General features: G+C 47.7%; 2 protein-coding genes across 5 annotated transcripts in view; one reads left to right on the forward strand and one right to left on the reverse strand.

Moving 5' to 3' along the window:
- The first annotated feature begins 5,557 nt into the window (after nucleotides 1-5,557).
- The window catches only part of LOC132541831 (CMRF35-like molecule 5), a 32,294-nt gene continuing 14,739 nt past the window's right edge, over nucleotides 5,558-23,112 (forward strand). Inside the window, exons 1-5 of one of the 4 annotated variants that reach the window (XM_060202698.1) lie at nucleotides 5,558-5,711; nucleotides 6,706-7,035; nucleotides 8,719-8,926; nucleotides 10,905-11,121; nucleotides 21,209-21,332. In XM_060202698.1, coding sequence (XP_060058681.1) covers nucleotides 5,645-5,711; nucleotides 6,706-7,035; nucleotides 8,719-8,926; nucleotides 10,905-11,121; nucleotides 21,209-21,214 — 828 coding nt within the window. In that variant the 5' untranslated portion in view covers nucleotides 5,558-5,644 and the 3' untranslated portion in view covers nucleotides 21,215-21,332. Of the gene's footprint in view, nucleotides 5,712-6,705; nucleotides 7,036-8,718; nucleotides 8,927-10,904; nucleotides 11,122-12,432; nucleotides 12,878-21,208; nucleotides 21,333-23,112 lie in introns of those variants that run through there. The other 3 variants (XM_060202697.1, XM_060202696.1, XM_060202700.1) reach the window with 3 other exon arrangements.
- CD300E (CD300e molecule) lies at nucleotides 14,877-19,774 on the reverse strand. Its single transcript, XM_007525174.2, has 4 exons — nucleotides 19,640-19,774; nucleotides 17,686-18,033; nucleotides 16,886-16,964; nucleotides 14,877-15,671 (listed from the first exon to the last, which is right to left on the reverse strand). The coding sequence occupies exons 1-4, from the start codon at nucleotides 19,698-19,700 to the stop codon at nucleotides 15,554-15,556; spliced, it is 606 nt and encodes a 201-aa protein (XP_007525236.1). The 5' UTR covers nucleotides 19,701-19,774; the 3' UTR covers nucleotides 14,877-15,553.

Here is a 23,112-nt window from a genome sequence, read left to right on the forward strand (position 1 = left end):
GATTACCATTTACTTTTATGGAATCACATTTCTGTTTCCTGTTCCTCTATCTCTAATCTTCTCACACATATATATTTTTTAATTTTTATATTATTTATTTGTTTGTTTTTTATAGATAGAGAGAAACTGAGGGGGATGGGTAAGCAGAGGGAAAGAGAGAAGGAGGGAGCCACACTGCTTCACCACTCGTGAAGTTCCCCCACTGTAGGTGGGGCCTGGGTGCTTGAACCTAGGTAATGTGTGTGCACACTGTAATGTGTGTGTTTGCCAATATAGTGTGCATGGTGTCCTTGTGTTGACAACTGTTCTCCTTTTTCTTTTTTCAAATCTAATATCACTTTTTGAGGAAATCCTGATTGACAGGATTTTTATTGTCACAAGAGTACATTTCTACATTTCTCCCTAATCCTGCAATCTACTCCACCAGTTTCCTGTGAGCACACTCCTCTGGACACTGTCAGCACACATCGGCTTCCTCTCCCCTCCCAGCCCAGCACACAGCCCCGGGTGGGCCACACTGACCTGGTCTTCCCATTGGTCTCTGTCAGGACAGGAATGACTGCAGAATCCTGAAGGAGGTGTTTGGGGGTGAGCAGAGTGTGGTCTTGGCTTGCTTTCACTTCTTCAGAGTGTCCACATGGGGGAACCACTACCTTCTAACAAGTGGGTCAGGAAGTTCAGCACCCTGAGGACTCTGGGAGCCCGGGGGGGGGGGGGGGTAGGGGCGTAGGAAGGGGGCTGTAAGTGTTCCAGTGCACTGACAGGTGTCTCAGCCCAGGTGTCACTGTGCCCAATCAGGAAACACTTGTCCTAAAACCCTCCCTGAGGCGAAGCATTGTAACCTCTGCTGAAATTTTTGTTCTCCAGCGGATATGCACCTTAGTCATTCCCTGATAAAGGAAGTGAGGGGCCCTTAAATGTTTAAGTGGATGTAGATGTTCAAAGGTCAAAAAATGCACAGCAATACTGTTCATACCCACCCGGAAGAAAGGGTCACACATGTAAACAGCCATCAACAATAATATAGATTTACTATTTGCATACAATGGAACATCCTAGCATAATTTGAGTTAGCAAGTTACAGACACATTGTAACAATGTTGATGAACTTCACAAGCAGGATTTTTACCAAATAAAGCTACACTGAAGGGAGTGTGTGCTGTGTGACCATGTGCATAAAGTTACAGAACTGACAAGATAAATGCCGACTGTTAGGAGCCAGGAGAGATTTGTCTGCAGTACAAATGGAGGCAGTATTGACAGCAGAGTTTGGTAGGGAACAGAGGGCTCCTCGGGCATGAAGACTTCTGTTTCTAAAATATTACTCGAACATTCTTCTTAGAACAAATTTATTGATCCTTGCAACTTGAGTGTGGATACTGTCCATATTTATTTCATACTCCAATAAAAGCTTGATAATTTGTCCATGAAATCTTTCTCAGCCATGCACCTATAGTGTTTTATTCTTTAAACAAGTGGCTAGAGCCCATCTTTAATGATGGGCCATCATGAGCTATTCCTGTGTTCTTGTATATCTATGCTACAGGCTCCGGGTCAAGGTGAGATGAAAACAAACACGCCCACCGGTCTCAATTGCTAATAACTGAGACCTCACAGACCACAAGGGGCAGCTCTCTGAGAAGTCGGCGTAGACCAGGAAAGGAGGACAAGGGGGCTCTGAAAATGGATGTGTTGGGGAAACTTAGACTGAAGAAAGGTCCCTGTAATACCCCGGGCTCACCCTCAGCTACCCATCTGTCCCTATCCGACCTTGCAGAAACACCCAAGACTCAGGAATTCCAGACCACTGCCCCTTCCCAGATTGGACACACACTAAGGTTAAGGTGGAGGCTAAGTGTCGGTCAAGTGCACCACAAAGGCTCAGAATCTGTACTAACCTTACGCCACATCCTCAGAAGCCAGATCAGCAATGAAGAGACAAATGAGGTGGCATAAAACTATAAATATGGTTTTTGTGCAAGGCTGACAGGATAGCAACAGTTCAGAGGCCAGTGAAAACCCCTAGCTCTTAGAAGAATCATGAGATTATTTGCAAGTGCAAAGACTAGCAGTCAGCTGCTAGTCATTCTGAAAGAGAAACTCAATAGGCCAGACCCCACACCTGGTAACTGAATAGAGCAGGAATCTCCCGGATGCCAGCCATCCTTCAAGGGGGTTGGTAACAAACTCTGGCCTCTGTTTAGACACAACAAAAATCCAATTTCAACTGACAGGCAGATAAACAGTGCACTCCAACCTAGCAGCAGGCAGGTGGGTCTCTCTTGGCCAAAATGTCTCCGTTAGAAACATGGGACACAAATGAGACAAGTAGAGTCAGGTGTGGAGACAAAGGAATGGTTTAATGTAGCAGCTGGAGGAGAGTTTAAGAAGCCAGCCATAGTAGCTGTAGTAGCCAGGTGAGCTCTAGGAGCCCCAGCCAGGAAGTGAGAGAGCAGGGGCAGGGAGCTCTCCCCCAGGACAGGCTGATGGACCTCATATAGGGTCTGGGATCAGATCTACCTACAGTGACGTAGGAAGGCCTGGTGGTCTTAGATCTATGATCTATGCAGGGCTATTTCTGGTTGGATGTGTCCGGTGCAGGCAGGAGTAAGGTAAGTTTTTCCTTTGTGGATGTGTGTGTGGGGGGTGGGGGGGGAGTGGTATCCTGATTGTTCCCAGCTGAGAACAAGCTCATCCCCTTCAGTCTGTCTCTTTCTTCCTGGTTTATGGTGGTGCTGGGGGTTGAACCTCAGACTCTGGAACCTCAGGCAGGAGAGTCTTCTTGCATAACCATTATGTTATCTATCCTCTGCCCTCCTTCAGTCTGTTTCAGTAGAGAAGTTCTTTCCATGAGGGCAGAGTCAGGTCTCAGCACGTTTCCTCTGTCTCACTGCCCACCTGTCTCTTCTCTTGGTGACTGTTTCTTAACTGTTAACAGTTCATTCCAATAATTCACTTCTATAACCTTAGCTGCATGCTATCTCTTTTTCTCCTGGATCCCCTATGCATTGCCAGACAGAAGATAACACAAACATGTCTTCAGTAACTACATGTGAACAGACTGCCATTCAAAAACCAGAATTTAGAATTAAAGACCTTTATGTGGAGATGAGGGATTGTTCAGTATGTCTGGGTTATTCTCATGAAATGATGCAAGATTTAACACTCATAGATCTACACCAAAATAAAATAAATTACACTGTGCTGTATACAAAAAATGCACATTAATAAACACAAGGGGTTAAGTCTTAAAATAGTTTCAATTTTAAAATAAATTTATATGCAGTTTATTTTATCCCACTTAAATCTAAATAAAACTGCTAAGGAATGGAGGGAGAGGGCTGGCAAGATAGCTCACTAGGACTGAAGGAGGTGGACTGAAACCTGCAAACAGAAAGAATTATGACACCCCAGTTCCCCCCCCCCCTTTGAGATACCTTCTTCCACAGACAAATCTGGGTAGTCCAACCACTTCCACTCCAAGCCACTCTCGGCAAAGGATGCATTTCTCCACCTGAGATTACCATCATCTTTGCCAACACAAGAAGGTCAAGCTGTATGGAAGTCAACCACCTTCCTTCTGCAATCCAGACCTGGATAGAATCTGCCTAACCCAAGAATAAAGAATCTGCTCCTTCCTGTCCCTCCACCCCCATGTACCCAGAACTTGTCACCTCATATTGCCTCCATCCGGGGTCATGTCTCTCTCTTGCCATCACTGTGCTGAGTCGTCCCTCACAGATGATCTCTAATGAAGTTTGCTGTTGTCTATCAACCTCTCTCTGTGTGATCTTTCTCACTCACTTTTCTAACAAGGATAGTGTGCTGCTTTGCCATGTGAGTGATCTAGGCTTAAGCCCGGTCCCCATCACATTTTTTTTTCTTTTCATTTTTTTACCAGAGCACTGCTAAACTCTGGCTTACGGAGGTGCAGACAATTGAACCTGGGACTTTGGAGCCTCAGGCATGAGAATCTGTTTGCATAACCATTATTCTCTATCTATCTATCTGTCTATCTCTGTCTACCTCACCTCTACCTCTTTACCTCTACCAGAAAAAAAAAAAAGAATGAGAGCAAAATACTCTCACTCCCCACTCCCCATTCTGATAAATTCTGGTTGTAGGAGAAACACCAGGACTCACTGAACACTCAAGCTCTGGAGAAGCATCATTTTAAATGTCAACATAAACAGGTTACTCCGAGCTTCCTCCTTTATGCTTCCTCCCAATCTGCCCCCCTCTTTCCTGGAGACCCCCATACGCCACTTCCAACCCCCTTCCAATACACACACACCTCAGGCTCTCTCATATATGTAGGGGGCAGGAAGGAAGACCCAGTAGGCTTCATCCCAGGAAGAATGGTCTGGAAGGAACACTGGAGGGAGGTGCTAGGCCCATGGACCCTGTGTCAGGACAGGTCCCTGAGGAGTGGGAAGGGGAAGGAATATTATGTTGATTATGTCTGAGCTGCTCGCAGGGTAGACGATCCACAGAGATGTCAGCAAGCACTGGCATAAGAGCCAGAACTAGGACGGGCAGGGAAGGTGCAGGAGCAGAGTATGTGCCAGTCATGAGAGCAGGGCAGAGAAGCTGACCAGGAGAAAACCATGGAGGAAAGACTTCCAAAAAAGGAAGATGGGTCTGTAAGAAGAACACCACAAAGAGGGAAGAGAGGGCACAAGTACAGGAAAGAGGAACACAGTTGAGGGAAAGAAAGAATTTGTGATACAGTTACTTAGAGGTCATTAGAATAGGAAGTTTCAAGGAGTCGGGCGCTAGCGCAGCAGGTTACACGCAGGTGGTGCAAAAGTGCAAGGACCGGCCTAAGGATATGGGTTCGAGCTCCCGGCTCCCCACCTGCAGGGGAGTCGCTTCACAAGCAGTAAAGCAGGTCTGCCGGTGTCTGTCTTTCTCTGCCCCTCTCTCTTCCCCTCCTCTCTCCATTTCTCTCTGTCCTATCCAATGATGACAACAATAGTAATTCCAACAATAAAACAACAAGGGCAGCAAAAGGGAATAAATAAATTTTTTTTAAAAGAATATGAAGTTTCAGTGCAGGAGAGTGGCCAACTGGCTAGAATCAGGTGGAAATCAGAGAAATAGAGAGAGAGACGGGAAAGGAAGCATCCCAGGCAAACTAGACAGAAGTGCGAAGGCCACTTCTCCTTTCCCGTAATCTCTTCCAGGATAAGTTTATTCCAGATAGACTTGGAAGGAAAGGGTAACAGTTTAGCCTCAGGGAGGCACTGCTTGAAGGATGCAGAGGCTGGGAGAGCCCTGAGTCCAGCATTCTTCCCAGACACAAATTCAGCACATATTAATTTCTCCCTCTGCTTCCCTCTGTCTCTGTCTTCCTTCTGGGCCCCTGACTCTATGCCTGCTTTGTGACAGTCTCCTAGCCCCTCACACCCCCTAGTCAGATTGGACCCTTGGCTTCCCCCAAATCACTGAAGACACATCATCATGCCAAGCAAACTCCCAAAAGATGATGTGCTGATGTTATCATTAATACAACTGGGAAGTAAGTGAAGAAAAAAAAATACAGGAAGTAGATGACAGAAACTAAAAAGTGATGATTTAGACACACAGAAGGAAGTTTGCCTCTGGGTTCATTCAAGTCCTCCGAGGCTGGCACTTGATCCCCATGGAGAGAAACCAGGTGGGCAGAACGCTGTGGCTACCCCCACTCTCTCTCCTTCTCCTCCTCCCAGGTAAGTGGGGCTTGGTCCCTAGGGAAGGGTGCTACAGAACTGGGACAGGAAAAAGAGGTTCTTCTCAGAGGAGAGCAGCCTGATTCATTCATCATGCGCTTGTTCATTTAAAGACACAGTTTAAAAGGTTTGTGGTCTGACAAGTACTGAGTTAGGTGTGGCTGAAAGAAATGAAATGGCATAAATGGTAGCTGTTTTCTACAATGTACCTTCTTAATCTTGGCAGATAGATGATGAAAGATAGACACAGATGTAGATGATAGACTAGATAGATAGATAGATAGATAGATAGATAGGTAGATAGGTAGGTAGATAGACAGACAGAAACAGTGGCCAATGGGATGGCATACAGATGAGAGAGCAGATATGCCACTTCCATACACACCTAAATTCACAAATTTCTGAGAGACTCTCAAGACCCAGATGCTTAGGCCGTAGGTCACACCCATTCAGTCAAGGAAATTCAGGTGTCTGGAGAGTTAAAAAAAATGTGACTGGGCTGACTTGTACCTAGTGCTGAAACCCTTTTCTCTGGAGATCTCAGAGCACAAGAGAAAGACAATTAGCAAAGCCAGGGGGAGATGCTCTCTGGGTGTTGCTCAGCCCCACACATGGCACCTGAGTTTCTGCTCTGGGTGAACCAAGAGAAGCCCATGGCTGCAGCTAAGGACTGTGACCCCTGGGAAAGAATATGGTGCCTAGAGGCTGGGAAGGGAAGAGTTTATAGGACAAGGGAGTGGCAGGGGTCAGGAGGATGAGGACTGAACAGAGCTCTTTGCACTGGGAAGTTAGGAGTCCCAAGGAAGAGGTAAAAACAAAATACTGATTGATGAAGAAGGTGGGGGAGAAGCAGGGCAGGGTATGGGGTTAGAATTCTGGGGCAAAGAGCAAAAGACTGGTCAGCCCCCAGGGAGGTGCCAGAGGTCCTGAGTGGCACCCAGGTAACCCTGAACTCATGGACAGAGGAGACTCATGTGGAGTTTCTGTCTTGCAGGCTGCTTTGCCATTAGTGGTCCAGGGATAGTGATCGGCACAGTCCGGGGTACGATGACCATCTTATGCCACTACAACTCAGGATGGGAGAGTTACTCCAAGTGGTGGTGCCGGGGCTCAGACTGGAGTTCCTGCAACATCCTCATTAAAACCGGTGGGTCTGAGCAAAAGGTGAAGGAAGGCCGAGTGTCTATCCAGGACAACCATCAATGGCGTTCGTTGACTGTGACCATCGAGGACCTCAGGAAGGAAGATGAAGATGCATACTGGTGTGGCATAGAGAGATCTGGAACTGACCTGGGACACAAAGTTATCTTGTCTGTTCACCCAGGTAGTGACTTCCTCCTGAGTGCATACAAGGGCTGACGCTGGGAGATTCAGAATTTTCTCCTCTGTCCTGGGAACAGGCAGAGGGGAGTGGGGGGCTTGGGGTGGAGAAAGGTGGGCATGTAGAGAGTCTAGAAATCTACTTGATATTCGTGTGTTTGTGCACGTGTGTTTGTGTGTGTGTGTGTGTGTGTGTGTGTGTGTGTGTGTGTGTGTGTGTGTGTCCCACATTTGCATGGGATGGGGGGAGTCTAAGGAGACTAAGAGTGGACTTGGGCACATCACCCCATCCTCATCTGTTGTCACCAGAGGGAGGCCAGCTGGATCCTTGGTTTGGACATTTTTCCAGGGAAGGCAAGTCCTTTTCAAAGTCATGTGGGCATCACATCTTAGTGATGGTTTTAGTATAGGACGAAAGAGTCTCTCCCAGGCCCCCTCTCCCTTCTCTCCTCCTTCTTCTGGCAATGTGAGAGCAAAAGAACTCTGCGGTGGGCACTGAGATAATGGAAGGCAAGATCCACTATAGAGCAGGAAACCCCTCATGGGCTTGCTCAGAAATCCATCCAGAACCCCAAAGTTTTGCCATTGATCTTGTCTCCATTGGGTACCATGCACCCAGGGAACCATGCACCATGGTTTCTCCAGGGAAACCATGCACCCCCACAAAATACAGAGACACACAGACATGAGGTAGCTAATAGACCTGCTACTCATTAGCCAATTTCTAAATTAGAAAAAAAAAAAGTCTTTTCAAACTGAATATATGCAAATGTGTGCATGTGTGTACACGGTGGGGCAAGGTGCTAATTTTAGAAGATTCCAGAAACCAGCTGAAAAAGATGACGAGAGTGGGGTGGAGGTGTGGAAGCGTAGACAAAGCACTGGACTGAGAGAAATGGAGACTGGAATTTCTGAGCAACCAAGTCTGCCCTAGGTTGGCATGGTGACATGAGAAGGCATCTGGAGGGGCTAGGCAGTGTGATCTATGCAGAGATATGGGTTTAAGGCTCCATTCCCAGCTACAGGGCAGAAGCTTTGTGAATGCATGAGCAATGCTGCAGTAATATCTCTCTCTCTCTCCTCCCCTCTATTGTTCTGTCTCTATCAGAAATAAAATAATAATAAGGGTCACCAGGAGCAGTGGATCATTCGGGCTTTGAGTCCCAGTGATAAGTCTAGTGGCAAAAAGAAAGAAAAATATCTGGAAGCAGGAAGGGCTGTGGGAGAGCAGAGGCCAGAGGTGCTGCAGCTGCAGGAGAGAGAGGAATCCTGGGGCCACCAGCTCCCAAGTCACATGGCTTTAAGAAAGGCTGCTCAGAGCCAGCCTGTCCATGCCACGGCCCCAAAGAGCTGGTTTGTAACATCACTTAGTAGAATGTGGCTTATAGGCACTCAGCTGTGCCCAGTAGAACTCTGAGATAAAACTGAGCATTCTGAAATCACTCACATAGCTGGCCACCCAAACCTCTCACAGGGAGGTCAAATGGTATCTGTCTAGAAATGCTGTAAGCCAAGTGAGCTCTTAATGAGAAACCAAACAAGATGCAAGAGATGGGCGATGTGCTGGGTGGTGCTGAGATGGGCAGGTGGTTCCTCATCCTTGGGAAGGGTGAAGAGAGGTCCATGAAAGAGAGAAGGGCAGCCAGAGTCACCCCCAGAACTGTGGTCCACTCTGTGCCTTTTACAGCAACCCCAACAACATTCCTGCCTAAACCTGTCACAACTTCCTATGGGAAAGCATACTCAAGCAAGCACAGGACAACAGCCACAGATGCACCTGGAACAACAGATGCTACTGAGCCTAAGACAATAGACACAAAGGCCTGGCTGAATTCCTCAGCCCTGATTACTCAGGACACCAACAGCAGCTTGGCCGTGACCAGCCCCTTAGTCAGGTAAGCAGAGCTGGGCCCCCTTGGCCCTTTCCCAGTGATGCCCTGCGCTGCTCAAAGCTCTCTGCCTTATGTTTCCTGTGCAGAAGAGAAGCAGCGAAGTGTACAAGGAGGAACAACCCTTTCCCCTTGATCCCCAAATAAATCCCCATGAGTTTGGCAGCTAGCAGAAATGAGTGTTTATTATCTTCTAGTTCTGAAGATGAGACACCTGAAATGACTCAGATGTCAGCAGAGCTGAGTCCCATCTGGACTCTAGGGGAAAGGGTTCCCTTGCTCTTCCAACTTCAGAAGGCCACCCACACTCCAGTGGACAGAGTCTATTATACAACATCACCGGTCACCAAGCTACTTATACAGACCCTGGAAAGAACACTGGGTCTACCCAGATCACCACCCAGGATAATCTCCACCTCTTAATATGAGCTGACGAGCAACTTCAGGTTCATCCTCAGCCACAGTCCCTGCCCCTAGCCATGCAATAAACACAACTCACAGGTTCTGGGAATTAGAATCCTTTGGGGTGGGGAAGGGGATTATTCTGCTATTACTACCACAACAGATGCATGTTTCCTTGCTCCAGCCCTCTCTCCGTCATGTGCTGCAGACTTTCTGGGAGGGATTAGGAAGCTGGGGTCCCCACTTCCCCACATTCCTAACAGGGCAAAGAAGCGTGTCCTATCCTGAAGCTCAGACCTTTCAGGGGCACCCCAAAAGAGGTCAGTAGGCTCTGGTATCATGCCAGGGCACATGCCAACACCCCAGCCTCACCCCATCATGGCCTGGTGCCTCCAGGCTCCTGGAGTCCAGTGTGGAGGCCTAGTCCCTGGCTGGGTCCTGAGTTCTGCCTCCCAAAATCATCCTGCACTGCTCACTCCCCAGCTGGAGCCCAACAAAGTTCTTTCATGCTCAAGAGATATGGTAACCTAGCCCCTAAGGGGTAGTGCTCAGTGAGGGGTCCCCTCTAGGGGAAGAGGCACAGTAAGGGATGTTTAGTCTTGCTTGAGGATGTTTGGAGAGTGGTAGTTGTAGGAGACCAGTGTAGGGATGGGGGTGGGGGCCGCAGCAGTCCCCAGGGTGTGGTTCATGTGAGAGAGCACAGGGATGTGTGGATATTATTAGGAGATGCAGCATTGTCTGTCCTCTCCATCCAGAGGAAACTGCTGGTGAAATTCACATGACTCATGTGCTCAAGGCCAGGGAGGCCCAGGGAGAGAAGGAGGCTGGCCTGAAGTGGGGAGGGAGGTCTTGAGGGAAAGGGGTGAGTCACAGGAAGAGGGCAGCAACTTCTTTCATACACTGGAGCTGGCAAGGCAACATACATAGCCAGGGGCCCTAAGTTCGCAATGATCAGGAGTCAAGTATAGAAGATCGTAGGTCACATATCTTCTGTCAGAGGGGGTCAGAGCAGGCAGAGACCACTCCCAGGAAACTAGCAGGTGCATAGCCAGGTTGGCAGGGGTCAGGGAATCTCCCCCTACTGCAAACAGATATGCACCCTGAGCTTGACAGATGGAGGCATGAGGTGGAGAGAACAGAAGAAGCAGGGCCCAAAAGACAGGAGAAGGGAAGCTTCTGAGCTTGGCTGGATTCAGAGGATATAGCGGAACCAGTCCAAAGAGCTCCAAGAATATGATGGCAGAAGAGGACCTAGTGGGGGTTATATTGTTATGTGGAAAAGTTGTACATGTACAAACAATTGTATTTGACTATAGACTGTAAAACACTAATGCCCCAATAAAGAAATAACAATAAAAAGAGCTTCAATACAGTCAGCAAAAGCATGCAGGGCTCCAGCTGAGCCCTTGGGCATCAAGATTCTGCCCCTCGGGGTACCCCAGCTCAAGAATCTAAGTGCTGACACAAGCTGAAAGGGTGCCCAACAGGTCTTGGTGTGGAGGGAGGGAGATAGGAGATGGGAGAAGTCTGCCCCTGAAGACACTGTCCCCCTGTCACTTTGCCCCCCCCCCTTCCTGCCCAGGGTCCTTGTCTGCAACATGCACTTCCTGCTCCTGACCGGCATGAAGGTGCCGCTGCTTGTCCTGCTGTGCTCTGTGTGGTGTTTGAAGAGGCGCTCGAGGGTCTCCAGGGAGAAACAAAGTCAGCTGGAGCAGGTTCACCACCTCTGTCTTGCCCTGGACACCGAGTGGTCTCCCATGATTGATGAGGAACTGTACAGTGATTACTACTTCGAAAAGGTAAGCAGCCCTACTGAGCAGAGGGACCCCTCCTCCTGGCTTCTGGAACCCACTTGACTGCTCCCTGCTCAGTGAAGCTCTGGAACCTTGATGGGGCCTCTCTGTCTCCTGCAATCTCCACCACAGAAGCAGAAAAAGGAAAGGAGACAGTAGCCCCTCTACACAGGGTCCAGGGACATCTGTCACCTCCTTTCCCCATAACTGCAGGGCAATCTGTCAATGACAATCTATTATTCTGTCCTTCAAGACTCAGGCAAATACTGGGCTTCCAGATCTCAGACCTGGCAGTAAAAATAAGGCCTGAATGAAACCCAAACACTGCAGAAAGTGTCTACACAGGCCTTGAACCCCACTCCATAGGTCAGATATCCAAGGCTCTGTTTGCACAACCACCTGCCTGGCAAGCAGCTATGGAGGCTTGTAGCTGAGCAGGACCCTGCCCGGCTCACACCCCATGTCTGCAGTAAAACCTCTCGACGTCTGTGGATTCTCTGTGCTCTTTGAGCTTTAAGATTTACTGTGCTGGGGCATGGTATGCACTTTCTCAACATGAGAGGATGATATCTCCATTCTGGCGGTTATGAAGTGCTCTGAAGTCAGAATGTATCTAGCAGTTGGGAGTTGGGAGAGAGTAGAGGCAAGAAGCTGGGGAGATATCTTCTCTCCTGCTCTCACCCTTGCTTGCAACTGGCGACCCCAGGTATATTGCAAACCATAACTTATGGGTAGGAGTGGTTAAAGTGAATCATGGATTTTTTTATTGTCTTTTTCTTCTTGAATCATGGATCTTTTAAAGATAACTCTGTGTAGTTACTGTCTATAAGTTAACAAGGTAAATAGTTAGACTATGTATATACTTATATAGAGTCATATGTATATCTAACTACATATATACTTTGAAAACGAAGTCTTCCTACTTAATGTAGACAGTTTAGTGAGTTTTATGAGTGTTAGCCTCGGGGTTCCCATCATTTCAATCAAGTCTTAGCAGAGATGGTGAATATATGATAACAGACTTGTCAAAACTTGTTTATCTTACTCTTTCCTCTTCTGTGATTAATAGAGATTCTGTGGGGAAGTGCTTTGAAAAGGCACAAATATCTGCACACCCCTGAATCTGTATCATTAGCCTCCAAGGACAAAGAACTCAGCAAGGGGTCAAGAGACCAAGACGCGGAGCTACAGGGCCCCTTCTGGCCTGGTCTTGGGAGTCACACAGGGTCACTGTCTCGTAGAGGGTGTATATTGGTAACTGAGGGGGAAAAAGTTTAAAGTCTTTTTTCTTTAATGTTTTATTTATTTACTGAACAGAGACAGAGATAAATCAAGAGGGAGGAAGGAAACAGAATGAGAGAAACTGCTTCACCATTCCTAACACTGTCCCCCTGCAAATGGGGATGGGGGCTTGGACCTGGGTCTTTGCACCAGGTGTGCCAACACCCAGACCCATTGCATAGCCTTCTTATATATAAAACAAGTAAATATTTGCTTTGATATATAAAATACAAATTTAGATATACAATAAACATATACAGTGTATCTTTGATATTACAATGTCATGGGATGGAGAAAAAAATTAGAGTGTCTAAACAGGAGAGAGAAAAATATAAGAAAAAATAATGTTAAGAAACACTAGTCTGCATTCTGATATCAACATAGCCTCAAGGGAGGGGAGATCGATCCCAACCTTGAATGGAAGAAACAAGAAATTTTCAATCACTTTCCTGGGATGGGGCAGGAGGGTGGGGTGGTGGTGGTGGTGGTTGTGGGTAGTATGAGGACTGGGGTGAGATAGTGCAGCAGATAGGGTATCTGACTAGCAAGCATGAGACCCCATGTTCAATCTCTGGCATCCCATATGCCAGAGTAATGCTCTGGTTCTTTCACTTTCTCTTGCCCTTTTTCATTAATAAATTTAAAAAATTTATAGGGGGGGGTGAATTTCATCATGTTTTAAAATGGCCACATGCAAGTCCTAGGCAAGCTCCTTTCTAAGGAACAGTGAACACAGTAAGAATATTGTCGGGGGGCAGGGGGGGACCTGGCCGCCAGTCATAGGGCCAAATGGCAAAGTTGGTCTAGACTCTGAGCCAGTCTGGAGCTGGCACACACATTGTCCCTCCAGGTGCATCTGTGCATTTGAGAAGGTCAGTTCCCAAGCTTGCAGGGGGCACTATGTTGTCCCAAACATCAAGACCAGGCTGACAAAAACAGTGGTGTGTGTGTCCTTCCTGTAGTGCTGCCCCACCCCCACTAGCAACATAACCCGCACAGACCTCCAGACGTGTTTTGCCTTGATCCCAACATCTTAAAGTGAGTCGTGCTGCCTGTACACAACAATGAGGAATTTCACTTCTGCTTTCTGATTTGAGTCTGTTTCAGTAGAGCCAAGGCCTCACATGTGCAGGATTCACCTCTCCCAGAGCAACTTCTCTTCTTCATTCTTTTTCACTCAAGTGGTGAGACAGGGAGAGAGGGAGAAACAGCAGACACCACAGTGCTGGATTTCCCCCAGGGCCATGACACCCCCAGGTGGTGACAAAACTCAAACCTGGCTCATCCACATGGCAGGGCACCTGTCCTGTCTCTCAGCCCTACTGACTTCTGTTTTAAAAGCAGGGATGTTTGGGGGCTGGGTGGTGGCACATTTTACAAAGCGTAAGAACCTGCACAAAGATCCCAGTTCGAGCTCCTGACTCTCCACCTGCAAGGGAGTCACTTCACAAGTGCTGAAGAAGGTCTGCATGTGTCTGTCTTTATCTCTCCCACTCTATCTCCCCCTCTCCTCTCAATTTCTCTCTATCCAGGAGTAGTGGATTTATAGTGCTGTCCCCTAGCCCTAGCAATAACCCTGAAGGCAAAAAAAATAATAAATCTAAATAAATAAATAAAAGCAAAAATGTCTGAAGACAGCAGACCCAAGATAACATACGCTCCCTCTCATCAGTGGAATGTTTAAAACCTAAATTTAGTGTTTAAAATGTTAGGGCTCTCTAGGGCCCCAGAATACCATTACAGCATACAGTTTACAGAGGGAAAATTAAGTTAATCCCATTTTGCAGATGACCTAACTGCAGATGTAAAGGAGTCCCAAAGAATGTAAAAAGACACTGTTTGAACTAGTCAGCTCAACAGAGTCCCTCTCCTGACTGGGGAAGCTTGGTGTAGGCTGTGGCATCATGCCAGCCCAGAGTAGTTGGGTATCCCCTTGCCTCTGTGTCCTGCACCCTAACTTCTGAAACTGTCTCATAAGAAAGTTTCATTGTGATGAGTGGCCCCACCAGGTTTCTCCCAGTCATTACATGTTTTTCTATGCTTCTCTATGCAAAAATGCACCATGACTCTCCTGACAGCCCATGTGTGAACTGGACTCTGAGTCCTCTTTGTTCCCAGGGACCCCCCCAGGTTGAAGACTCCCAAGTGGAAGACCTTATAAGGGGAACATATTAGGAACATATTAGGGTCCCTGACTCCTTCTCCCGTCTACTGCTCCAACTGGTGCAGAATTTTTGTACTATCTCCCCTTCCCTCCCACTGCAACTATAGGAATAACAATATAACTTATCTAGGAGGGCACCTGCTGTGCCAGCCATGTGACCCAGCTTCCAGCACCCAGAACACCACTCAAGAGTCCTAGGTGAGAAGCTCTAATTGTGTTTTCTCTCTCTCTCTCTCTCTCTCTCTCTCAACTCTCCCTCTCCCGCCCTCTTCTTCTCCTTTTCCCTCTCCCTCTCCCTCCCTCCCTCTCTCTCCCCTACCTAAAAAAGTTGGCCCAGAGCTTTGAAGCCCCAGTGACAGCCACAGCAAAGTTGTAATAAAAACGTCTTTTAAAAAAGAAATTTAGCGCCGAGAGACTTGACCACAACCAGTCGTGCTAAGCCCACTGGTCACAGGAGCACAAGGGAGGTTCAGGCCCAGTGAGAACCAAGAAACACCAGAAGAGGGGACAGAACCCTGAGTGGGCAGGATGGTGGGCATCTGCATACACCTCCTGCCAGGATTAGAATGTCCTGGGACTGTCTCAGAGGAGGCACCCTAGGAGCCCAAAACTGAAGATATGGAGACATGTCACCAGGAGGTTATCTGCTCTCTGCAGGGAGAAGGAGACCATAATGTTAAATGGGGGAGAGGGACACCGAGCTGAGAAACCTGTGTAGCGGAAGAGTGAAAGATTGGGTTTCTGAGCATGCAGCTTCCAGAGAATTCCCAGCAGGCCTAGGGACCAGAAAGGGTGTCCTACACAGAAGGGTCCAGGAGATGCTCTAAGAATCAGGGATTCCCCCCTGAGACACAGGAACAATCCTTTGGAGCTCTCAAGAATCCAGGCATGTTTTCACCCAGCCTCGTGTGATCCAGAGTCCCAGGGTGTGTCTTGCCCTTCGTGAAGGGCTATGTTCCCAAACAAGGTGTTCTTGGGGGCAGAGTCCCCTTGTCAGGCTGCAGGATTCCTCAGAGGCCGGTTCACCCAGAGGACAGCACTGAGCATGATCAGGAGTAGGGGGACCTTCAGGAAGACCAGGAGCAGGAAGGGGGTGCTGCTGAGCAGGGACCTGTGGGAGGACATGGTGACAGGGAATGAAGGACCACCTGGGGAATAGGTCCCGGGACCCATCTCTCCCCACCTCCCCTGTTCCCTGACTCTAGACGCAGATAACTCAGAATCACACCTAGAAGGGACCAGGCCAGAGCAGCTGCCACCCCAGTCCCTTGTTCAGGAAATATCCTGGGCCTCTGGCTAAGGAAGGAACGGCCCAGGCATTGTCTGCTTCCCAGAGTCCTGCCCCAATCTCCCCCTCCCCCTATTTCCTCGCCTTCACTTTCAAGCTCTGTCCCCTGTCCCTTCAAGAGTCTGGCTGTCTGAGAATCTCTGAGAAGAAGAAAAAAAAAAAAACCCAAATTCCAACCTGAAGCAGACCTGATACCCCACAGTCATGAACCTTCCTGGGAACAGAAGCAAGACTTCCTACCCAGAGCCTGGGAGTGGGATGAAAAGTGAGGAAACTAACAGTGGGAGTAGGGGTTGCATGTCCCCCTGAAGCCAGCCTCTCTCCATGGGAACAGTGTCCTCACAACAGTGACACTCTCCACTCAGAATCTCTGTGCACACTGGGGGAGAGGGTGTGAATTTAAAGTGTGCTCCCCCCAAAAAAAATGTTCCCCAGTGGCCAGGTGGTGGTGCACCCAGTTAAACACACACATTACCAAGCAGGAGAAGCCAGGTTCAAGCCCTGCTCCTCACCTGCATGAGGGAAGCTTCACAAGCAGTGAAGCAGGTCTGCAGTTGTCCCTCTTTTTCTCTCCCTCTATCTTAGCCTCCCCTCTCAATTTCTGTTTTTCCTATCAAAATAAAAAGAAAAAAGGGTCCAGGTGGTGGCACACCCGGTTAAGCACACATAGTACTAAGTGCAAGGACCTGCACGAGGATCTGGGTTCAAGCCCCTGCTCTCCACCTGCAGGGGTCCACTTCACAAGTGGTAAGACAGGTCTGCAGGTTTCTCTCCCCCTCCCTACCTTCCCCTCCTCTCTTGATTTCTCTCTGTCCTATCCAGTAAAATGAAAAATGGCTGCCAGGAGTGGTGAATTGGTAGTGCTGGCACCAAGCCCCAGTGATAACCCTGAAGAGAAAAAAAAAAAGAAAAAATATTGGGATCCAAGATGGAAGGACAGCCAACAGGCAACAAGGGGAAAAAGTTACATTGTGTGGCCAGCCCCCACCCCAGGGTCCCCTAAGGCTGCCCCATAGTCCCCAGGCCTCAGTCCCTACCCTGGGCAGTGAGTCTGCACCTCCTCTTCCTCTGTGCAGAGGTCCAGTATGGTGGTGGTTGGAGGCACGGTCGTTGGTGCTGCAGATAGAATCACAAATCACACCCTGCCTCCACCCACCCCACACCCACTGCCTGCACCCCACACCTGAGCCTTTCCCAAAAGCAGTCTTGCAACACATCTTAATCAGTCCTAGCTGGTTGCTTCGCTTTACTTTGCTTGTTTTGTTGTCCATCCCAGGTCTGACTCTGACAGTAGTGAAGGCAGAGGCACACTGAGGGTTAACCCAGGCTGCTGAGAAGCCTGAGGGGAAGGCAGAGGACAGGCAGGGAGGAGTCTGGAGCAGGTGACTCAGCGCAGGGCCCAAAAAGCCTCATAGACTTGAGAGGAGAAGTTGTCTATAGCTTCACTTCCACCCATGAGAAGCCAGAAGCCCAGCCATGACAGACATTCCCGCCAGCACTGAGCCAGAGGATGGAGAAGATCCATTAACTCACTCAGCATCATGTCCAGCTGTGTCCCTCTGACTCGTCAAGTCCCATACTCTCTGCTGCTGGAGGAGAAGACTAGCTCTGCGCATGTTACAGAGCACAAGGACCCAGGTTCGAGCCCCCACTCCCTGCCTGTTGGGGGAAAGCTTTGCGAGTGGTGAAGCAGTGTTGTAGGTGTCTCTCTGTCTGTCTGTTGCCCCCTTCCCTCTCAATTAACGGCTGTCTCTACCCAACAAATAAATAAATATAATACAAAAAAACAGATTTTATAATAAAGAGAGAGAGAGAGAGAGAAAAGACTATCTCTTACCTGGGAAAACAGAGACATGCACGTCGACTGAGGGGTCATAGGACCAGATGTCCAGGATCCACACTGTTTGAATCCTGCACCAGTAGGGTCCAGCATCCTGGGCACTGAGGTCTTCGATGGTCACTGTGAACGTGAGGCTCTTGGCATGGTCTCTGATGGTCACACGACCACTCCTCACTTCCCGCTCTTTGCCATGGGTCTCCACAATCTTGGTACAGTCCGGGGCATCTGGTCCTCTGCACCAGTACTTGTTATACCCTTTGTATTGTGTCTCATAGTGACACCGCACAGTCAGAGAGCTCCCTATAGTGCCTGACACAGAGTGAAGCGCTGTCAGGGGCAGAGAACCTGAAAAACACAAGCCATGAGCCACAGCTCCATCAGGGCTGTCCTCATCAGCAGTCGTCTGCCTTAAGCTCAAGGTGGAAGTGGCCAAAGCTGCCTGCCCAGCCTTCCCTGCAGCCTCACCAGGGCTGTGCTTGACTCAGGTGCCCAAGTGCTTCCTTTCAGAGTGAAGTCCCTGCATTCTGGGTTTCCCTGCAACCCATACTTGTTTATCTAGTCCTGTCATGTACATTAAATATATGTAAATTTAGTCAATTTATAGAAACATTTTATTTAAAAAATCACCATTTTATAAAACCATTTAATGTTTGATAATACTATAAGGTAACAGAAAATATGGAAATTTACGATTTAACATCAATTCTACATTCTATTCTTGGTAATAAGGTGAGAATAAGTGCCCATTAAACAAACATCCTATATTTTCTTTGCTAGTAGTATGCTAGCAAAGTACTTCTATGCTTGTATATAGATGACAACCTTGGGGCCAGGTGTTGGCACACCTAGTTGAGCACACATGTTACAGTGTGCAAGGGCCAGGGTTTGAGTCCCCGGTCCCCATCTTCAGAGGGAAAACTTTGCAGGAGCTGAAGCAGGTCTGCAGGTGTCTCTTTGTCTCTCTCCCTCTCTGTCACTCCCATCCCTCTCAATATCTGGCTGTTTCTATCCAATAAATAAGCTAAAGATAATTTAAAAATTAGAAATTATATCCTTTAATATAAACATATGACTCACTCTTGTTAAAAGACTAGCTTCCTATTCACTCCAGTCTCCCCAGGAGGGAAAACTAATATCTGAGGCTCAGAAGACTTTCATGTCTGAAATATTGAAGGTTCCAAGTTCAGTCCCCAGAACCACCATAAGCCAGAGCTGAGCAGTGCTCTGGTAATATATAATTTATTTATTTATTTATAAAAAAAAGAAAGAGGGAGTTGGGTGGTAGCACAGCGGGTTAAGCGCATGTGGCGCAAAGCGCAAGGACTGGCATAAGGATCCCGGTTCGAGCCCCAGCTCCCCACCTTCAGGGGAGTCGCTTCACAGGCGGTGAAGCAGGTCTGCAGGTGTCTGTCTTTCTCTCCCCCTCTCTGTATTCCCCTCCTCTCTCCATTTCTCTCTGTCCTGTCCAACAACGATGACATCAGTAACAACCACAATAAAACTATAACAATAAAACAACAAGGGCAACAAAAGGGAATAAATAAATAAATATTAATAAAAAATAAATCTTTTAAAAGAAAGAAAGGAAGGAACAATGAAAGAAAAGAAAAGAAATCTCTGGTCCCCAATTTAACTGCCTACTGAGGAAGATTAACATATTGCTGGGAATCAAGGCTGAATCTGGAAGGCTCTGATAATCTTCCTGACATGGATTTATGGTACTTGCTGGCCATGCCTTTCAGACTGCACTAGTGCCTGGGACCTGAAGTCACTACATGTGGATTTCAGGTGATCACAAGTGGTAGGAGACCTGACTCCTGGGTTGTTCTAAGACCTCTCCTTTCCTCTATCACTTATCTTACTCCAAACTCTGTCCCCTTCCCAACACCACATTTTTCTGGTCCTGACCTGCCAGAGCACATGTCCCATGTACAGAGCCAGCTCCACTCACCTGGAACACAGAGAAGCAGCAGCGTCAGTGACAGCCATATGGCCCTGTCCCTCTGGCCCATCTCTCCAGCTGCTGCTGGGCCTGAGCTTGGAGCCTCCTCGCCCTGTTCCACTCACCCAGCTTCCCCTTCCTGCCCTGGTTGGTGCTTCTTCACTTCCTTCTTCAGACTCCCACTGCTTCTGTTCATTTAAAAAAAAAAAGTGTGGGAAATTGGGGGCTAAGTCTGTCAGTTGAAAATGGTACTGAAACACTCACTGAAGTTGCTCCTCATAAAACACAGTAGAGTTTGTGGTTTCTGTGTCTCTTCCAGCCATAGTTCTCTTGCTTTCTCTCACCCATAACTCACAGGCCCTCCTCTAAACCAGTGATGTCTAGAATGGACACATCAGTCTATGTTGGTTTCCATCTAGATTCTCTAGCAAATTCTCCTCTTTATGAAAAGTCATTTCCATTGGCCAAAATGGGCAATCCGTGAGATTCAGGTATGACCAGCCCTCCTCTGGACAAGACCAGCTACTTGCAATGCAAAGTGAAAATGTCCATTGTTTCACGGGTCTTCAGAATTTCAAGATGGTGTCACTGGAGCATTAAATCAAGCAGGGGTCCTTCTGAGTGCAGGTTATGTGGTTATGTGATTGCACAGGGGCACCCCCATGGAGTAGCCCCATCTCTGGTTCTTGGTGGTTCAGAGAGTGAATCAGGCCCGACTTCAGTCTCAGCTTTTCTGAGCCTCCACCTCTGTGTTGTCCCAGCTGAAGCCAAAGGCCCTTGAGTGTCTTAGTCACAAGTCATCACAGCTCTGGCACTAAACATAACTTGAGAAACCAAACTCAAGTCTCACCTTTCACCTGTGTGGCTGGTTGGAAAGTCAAGGTTCTTGTGGATAAAAGGCTAGGCCCGAGGAGATCTCCCAGATACTGAAAGATAGAGATGGTGGGTAAATAGAGAGGTGGCACAGAGAAAGATAGAAAAGGAAAATTAAGCAGTGAAAACGACCCCTCTTACTATCCTGAACTATTTAAAAACCTATGAAATGTTTGGCTTGAACATCTGTGTGTGTGTGTGTGTGTGTGTGTGTGTGTGTGTGTGTGTGTGTGTGAGAGAGAGAGAGAGAGAGACAGAGAGACAGAGAGACAGAGAGAGAGAGGGAGAGAAAGAGGGAGGGGGAGAGAGAGAGAGAGAGAGAGAGAGAGCAGGCTGGAACATGCAATGACTATGGAAACATACACCTTCCAAATGTGCAGAAATGAGGGCAGAGTCTTAGACATTTTCATGCTTGTCCTGAGCTGACTACATATGGATGTGAGATGAGTGCAGGGGAAAAGAGGCCCGACTCCTGGCTTTCATTGAAATCCTTCCTTCTACAAATTTGCCTGCCTCCCCGCTCTGTCCCCAACCAGTTCTAGCATCTGTCTGGCCCCTCTTTGCCCTCCATGCCCTGTGTCAGAAGGATGGACATGGAGACCTGAGGCTCACTAAATCACAGGTCTTCACATTTAGAATGTGGCTTCCAAAAAAAATTAATATGGCTTATAGAATCTCAGCCCGATTTTTTTTATCAATGCACAGATATGACAGAAGCAAATAATCATGCTAAGTGATGACAAATGACATCAAATTGCTGTCGTGTGAACGAGGAAGCAGGACTGGATAGTGAAGAGGCAGCCAGATGGATCTTCGAGGCAGCATTCTTTCTCTTAGGTTGTCCAGTGAGTTTCCTAACTTGCACACAATTAAAACAAAAGAACCCAGAGGGACCAATGATGAAAAAGTGTCACAAAACATAATTAAGCCTTCCTGGAGACCTGAACTTTAGGAGGAAGAAGGATCTTCTCATTCCAAGAGATTTTTTTTTTCTGCTGAGGTGTCACCTGCAAGGTTTCCCTGCATGCAATAGTCAGCATCAGCACCATCTGGAAATGGGGTGGGGCAATCTGTCATGCCTAGGTCACAGAGCTCCCCAGAGAGATAACTCAGGGCCCAGGTGGTGGTGCACCTGGTTAAGCACCTACATTAAAGTGTGTAAGGACCCAGGTTCAAGCCCCTGGTCCCCACCTGCAGGGGGAAAGCTTCATGAGTGATGAAGCAGGGCTGCAGGTGTCTCTCTGTCTGGCCTCCTCTCTATCTTCCCTTCACCTTTCAATTTCTCCTTGTCTCCATCTACCCAATAATACCTATATAAGTGAATAAAAAGATTTTTTTTAAAGATGAAAGAAAACTCTCATATTAAGTAGTGATTTTTTATATTTATTTTATTTATTCCCTTTTGTTGCCCTTGTTTTATTCTTGTAGTTATTGTTGTTATTATTGATGTCCTTGTTGTTGGATAGGACAGAGAAATGGAGAGAGGAGGGGAAGACAGAGAGGGGGACAGAAAGATAGACACCTGCAGACCTGCTTCCCCGCCTGTGAAGTGACTCCCTTGCAGGTGGGGAGCCAGGGGCTCGAACCAGGATTCTTATGCCGGCCCTTGCTCTTTGTGCCACCGGACTCCCTTAAATACTGATTTATATAACTACAAATTAGGAGTGTACATAAACATCATTCCCACTACCAAAAGACTGTGTCCCATCCCCCTCCCTCATGAAGCCTAACAGCCACCCTCACCCTCACCCTTAACCCAGGGTTTTTCCTTTGATGCCCTACTCCAAATCCTGCTTAGTCCCTTTCTGTTCTTTTTTTTTTTTTTAGTGAATGATGATTATTTTATTTTTATTTTTATTTTTTATTTAAGAATGGATAAATTAACAAAACCATAGGGTAGGAGGGGTACAACTCCACACAATCCCCACCACCCAATCTCCATATCCCACCCCCTCCCCTGATAGCTTTCCCATTCTCCATCCCTCTGGGAGCATGGACCCAGGGTCATTGTGGGTTGCAGAAGGTAGAAGGTCTGGCTTCTGTAATTGCTTCCCTGCTGAACATGGGCGTTGACTGGTTGGTCCATACTCCCAGTCTGCCTCTCTCTTTCCCTAGTAGGGTGTGTCTCTGGGGAAGCTGAGCTCCAGGACACATTGGTGGGGTCTTCAGTCCAGGGAAGCCTGGCCAGCATCCTAATGGCATCTGGAACCTGGTGACTGAAAAGAGAGTTAACATACGAAGCCAAACAAATTGTTGAGCAATCATGGACCCAAAGCTTGGAATAGTGGAGAGGAAGTGTTAGGGAGGTACTCACTGCAAACTCTAGTGTACTTCTGCTTTCAGGTATATATTTTGCTGTAGTTTATAGATACGTGTGAAGATATGCTCTCTCTCACAGAAACTGGTGTATATCTAGGTTTTGGGACTTTGTTAGAAAGTGAACCACCTGAGATGAAATTAGAGTATACTATGAAAGGAAAGGTCTCACCCGAGTAATGAAGCTGAAGGGTTGTCATTCCACATGTGAAGTCTCTGGACACAGTCTGAAGTGAAGCATGTTGAGGTGGCAATCGTTGCGTTGGTTAGGTTGTGATCGGTGGATGCAATAT

Source organism: Erinaceus europaeus, chromosome 12 (genome assembly GCF_950295315.1).
Source record: "Erinaceus europaeus chromosome 12, mEriEur2.1, whole genome shotgun sequence".
In the NCBI taxonomy this organism is placed as follows: Eukaryota; Metazoa; Chordata; class Mammalia; order Eulipotyphla; family Erinaceidae; genus Erinaceus; species Erinaceus europaeus.

Bases quoted from the DNA above. Each gene is read 5' to 3' on its own strand.
- CD300E (XM_007525174.2), bottom strand. From the start codon at position 19,700: ATGGGCCAGAGGGACAGGGCCATATGGCTGTCACTGACGCTGCTGCTT. The intron at 18,034-19,639 runs GTGAGTGGAGCT...TGTGTTTTTCAG, and splicing joins GCTGCTTCTCTGTGTTCCAG to GTTCTCTGCCCCTGACAGCG. The intron at 16,965-17,685 runs GTAAGAGATAGT...TTCTATCTGCAG, and splicing joins GCATGTCTCTGTTTTCCCAG to CACCAACGACCGTGCCTCCA.